Raw genomic sequence first — 3,614 nt, forward strand, 5'->3', positions numbered from 1 at the left:
AGCATTTGTGGGAGCAACATATTAATCCTGGAAGTTGAGTATTTATGTAAAAATTAAACAAAATTTTACCATAATGTAATATTTATTCAATTATATCTTATCATTGATTTCATTTTCATTTGAATTATCTATTAATATGTATAATGTATAATATTTGCTTACAATTTATATTATTTAAAATTTTATGGTATAAAATAATTTTATATTAAATGCTTATATAAAAAATGAATATGAATTATATGGGATGAATATGTAAAAAAGAAAAAAGAAAGAACTTGTTTTATGAAATAAAAAATAAATTTAAATAAGAGAAAATAATATAATATAGAGGAGAGAAAAATATAAAAGAAATATTCTTTTTTTTTTTGTGTAAAAATAGTGCAATAGGTTGGAGTTAATTTGCACCATTTTTTTGTTTATACCATTTTGGTGTAAAAAAAATAGTGCAGGGGTTGGAGATGCTCTAAGGGGTCGTTTGGTATAAAGTATAAGAAGGTATAACGGTGGTATAAAAATTTAGTACCACCTTAATACTCTGTTTGGTTAGTAAACCGGGTATAAGTTATCCCGGTGTTAATTTTAACACCGGGATAACTTATACCTTATAAAAGGTGGGGTAATTAACACCGGTATAACTTATACCTTCTTCTTAGAAATTATGCAATTGTCATTCTTAATACAACATACCAAACAATGAATAAACAACAATCCCAGCATAACTAATCCCAACATAATTAATCCCAATATAACTTATATGGGCATTACTTATACCGGTATAAATCATATTCCAACCAAACGGACCCTAAGAGTTTAAAAAAATGGACTTGGACACAAGCTCAACTGCCGGAGGCTTGGTTTAACTAACGAATCTCCTTAGTGACGTGAGTTAACTATTTTATCCGTTTAGTTTGTTAATATAATTGATCCCTTTAAACCAAAAAAAAAAAAAAAAAAAAAAATTAAACGTGATTTAACTATTTTATCCGTTTAGTTTGTTAATATAGTTGATCCCTTATATAAAAAAAACTAATATTTCCAATTCAGGAAGGAAAGGATGTAAAAGAAAAAGTGATATACTCATACCAGTTGAGGGTGGGACTGTGAAATTGAGTGATACGCCTTGAGCGTGCCAAACAAGCAAAGCATCAATCATAGTCATACCACAATATTGAATTGCAACGAGAGGAAAGTGATGGATACAGATTCACCACACGCAATGATGCAACGCAAGAATCAAAGCCGTAAACGATTTTTATATATCTTACATTTACAAAGTGAATTGATTCCACTCCACACCTAATTTTTCCTTCTCTTTACAAAATCTCTTCGATTACGGCTCCCATATTGACATTCACGACCCCAGCACATACTTACATCATTACAACAGGGTCAGGACCACCTCTAATTACTTTGTTAATAACGACTCCCATTTACTTACAGAGACAAAGACATTATATTACAATTTACTTACATAGACCCTTTGGACATATTTACACTAGCCAAAAGGATCTTTCTTCAGTTTCTCAGTCGACGAAAATCTTCAAACTCTTCTGCTGCCGCTAGTTAAAACAAAAGTTGATGACTCGTTCGTGTAACTTCAAGTTTCCTCTATGTACTTTTCTCAGTATTGGATTGGTATTCAGGTTTTTTCTTAAGCCAAAGCAGGGATGCTGCAATTACGACGATCCCTGTCAAGGCAATCGAAACCCTCAACTCTCACAGCCGGATTGTGGCCAAAATTCGCCCTGCTCACACATCCGCCTTTCCTGGCGGAAGACGATGGGGACGAAGCCAATCCGGAGGGAATTGGTATTGCCCGTGGTGAAACTGGGGTGACCTTTTCATCCCCAAATCGTGCATCTTGAATTAAAGGGTTAGATACTCTGCTCGGCGGCGACCCACAAAAAAATGGAGGCGACGAGGCTACTTGTGCTGCTGGTTGATCAACTCCACCACCCTGTAAAATTTTCAACACCAAATATCAGCAGATGAATCTAAAGAACTTTTGACACAGACTAAATTCAATTTGATTTTTACTGATTCTAAATGGAGGAAGACCAAAAATAGAAACTGAATCAATCATGACATGTCCATTGCTTCAAAGCCACTCGATGAAAAGCATAACATGAGATTCACATTCGACAACTAACACCGACAAGAACATGGTGCCCACACACTTGGACTTGGACATATAATCCTTTTCCATAGGTCCACAAATACGCTCCTTTTTATTTTATTTAATATTTAATTTTCGCTTTTCAAATCAAAGGATTCCACATACACATACTAGGATTACTATAACCAAAAAAAAATTTAAAAAGTACTGAACAAATTAAAGTGATAAACCTACCTTTGTGAGGATGATATCCAATAAATCAGCTCCAGAACTTGAATCACAAAAGTCTTGCTGATGCCATCTGAGAGGTCTCATAGGGCCGGCGCCGAGACGGCGGGGCTTAGGGCAAACAACGGCGTCCTTCTTATCGGAAATTGAGGAATATGAGCGCATCATCATCTCTTCACAAGCGGCAAAATTGCTTTGTTGAATAGCACAGTGATTCATTTTTTCCAGACAAAATTTATTTAAACAACGCCTGCACCAAGACAAATGAAGATTTTACTTCACAGATCCAAATATAACAGTGACATAAAGGAAATAAAACTAATTAAAATCAATTTCCTTGAATAATTAAGTTGAAAATTTAATAGATCTGGTCAAATCTTCCAAAAAAACACAAGGCGGAGATTTTGACCTTTTCCGTTGAGACAACCAGAGACGGCCGGAAAAATAAAAAACAGAAATTTAGGGAATCGTGGATCTACAAATTTAAAACCTATGAATCATGGGACAAATTTATACAACTATGCAAATCAACTACAAAAACGCGTAAATTTCCAGCTTCATATGAATTTTAAATATTTGTCAAATATACTACTCCACTGTATATGCATATTAGAGTCGAAAATTAACATTTCAGAGAAATAGCAGGCCGATATTAACCGGCGATTTAACTCTGCGTTGAAACAACTGAGAAGTCACTGGGGAAAAAAAGAAAAAAAATATAGGGAAACGTGGATCTAAAAATAGCTTCAAATCATATCAAAAATTGTAAAAACTTAGCTTATTATATTTAGACAAACGACTAGATTTCCAGCTCAATACGAATCTACTGCAGACAAACACTTCGCCTGTAAATTACATCTATATTTTAATTGGCAAAAAATCCGATACTTCCAAATTTCTTTCACAGATCTACACTATAGAACAAAAAATCGAGCTGTCTAATAGTATTTACGTGCTATAAATTATAAAAATTACACGAAAAGCAATTTTTTCCACGCAAAGCAATTTTTTCCAAGACAAAAAAGAAGTGTGAAATCGCAACAAAATAAGCAAAACGTAATTAATCTACAGGAAAAAGAGAGATAGAGAGATGTTTACCTAAGGAGCTGTACGAAAGAGTATTGGTTATTTGACGAGGAGGATTCAAATAAAGGAACAGAGAAGAAATAAAGGGGGAAAATGTATAGAGAGAGAGAGAAGAAACGGTCAGTTTTAAGAGAGTAAGGAAGGTTAACAAAGAGGGGGGTTGTATGAGTTTTATACAGAGGAC

General features: G+C 33.9%; 1 protein-coding gene across 1 annotated transcript; it reads right to left on the reverse strand.

Annotated features, from left to right (window-relative positions):
* On the reverse strand, positions 1,221 to 3,614 carry LOC109227162. Its single transcript, XM_019392212.1, has 3 exons — positions 3,443 to 3,614; positions 2,351 to 2,594; positions 1,221 to 1,957 (listed from the first exon to the last, which is right to left on the reverse strand). The coding sequence occupies exons 2-3, from the start codon at positions 2,561 to 2,563 to the stop codon at positions 1,652 to 1,654; spliced, it is 519 nt and encodes a 172-aa protein (XP_019247757.1). The 5' UTR covers positions 2,564 to 2,594; positions 3,443 to 3,614; the 3' UTR covers positions 1,221 to 1,651.

Source organism: Nicotiana attenuata, chromosome 6 (assembly GCF_001879085.1).
Source record: "Nicotiana attenuata strain UT chromosome 6, NIATTr2, whole genome shotgun sequence".
NCBI lineage: Eukaryota > Viridiplantae > Streptophyta > Magnoliopsida > Solanales > Solanaceae > Nicotiana > Nicotiana attenuata.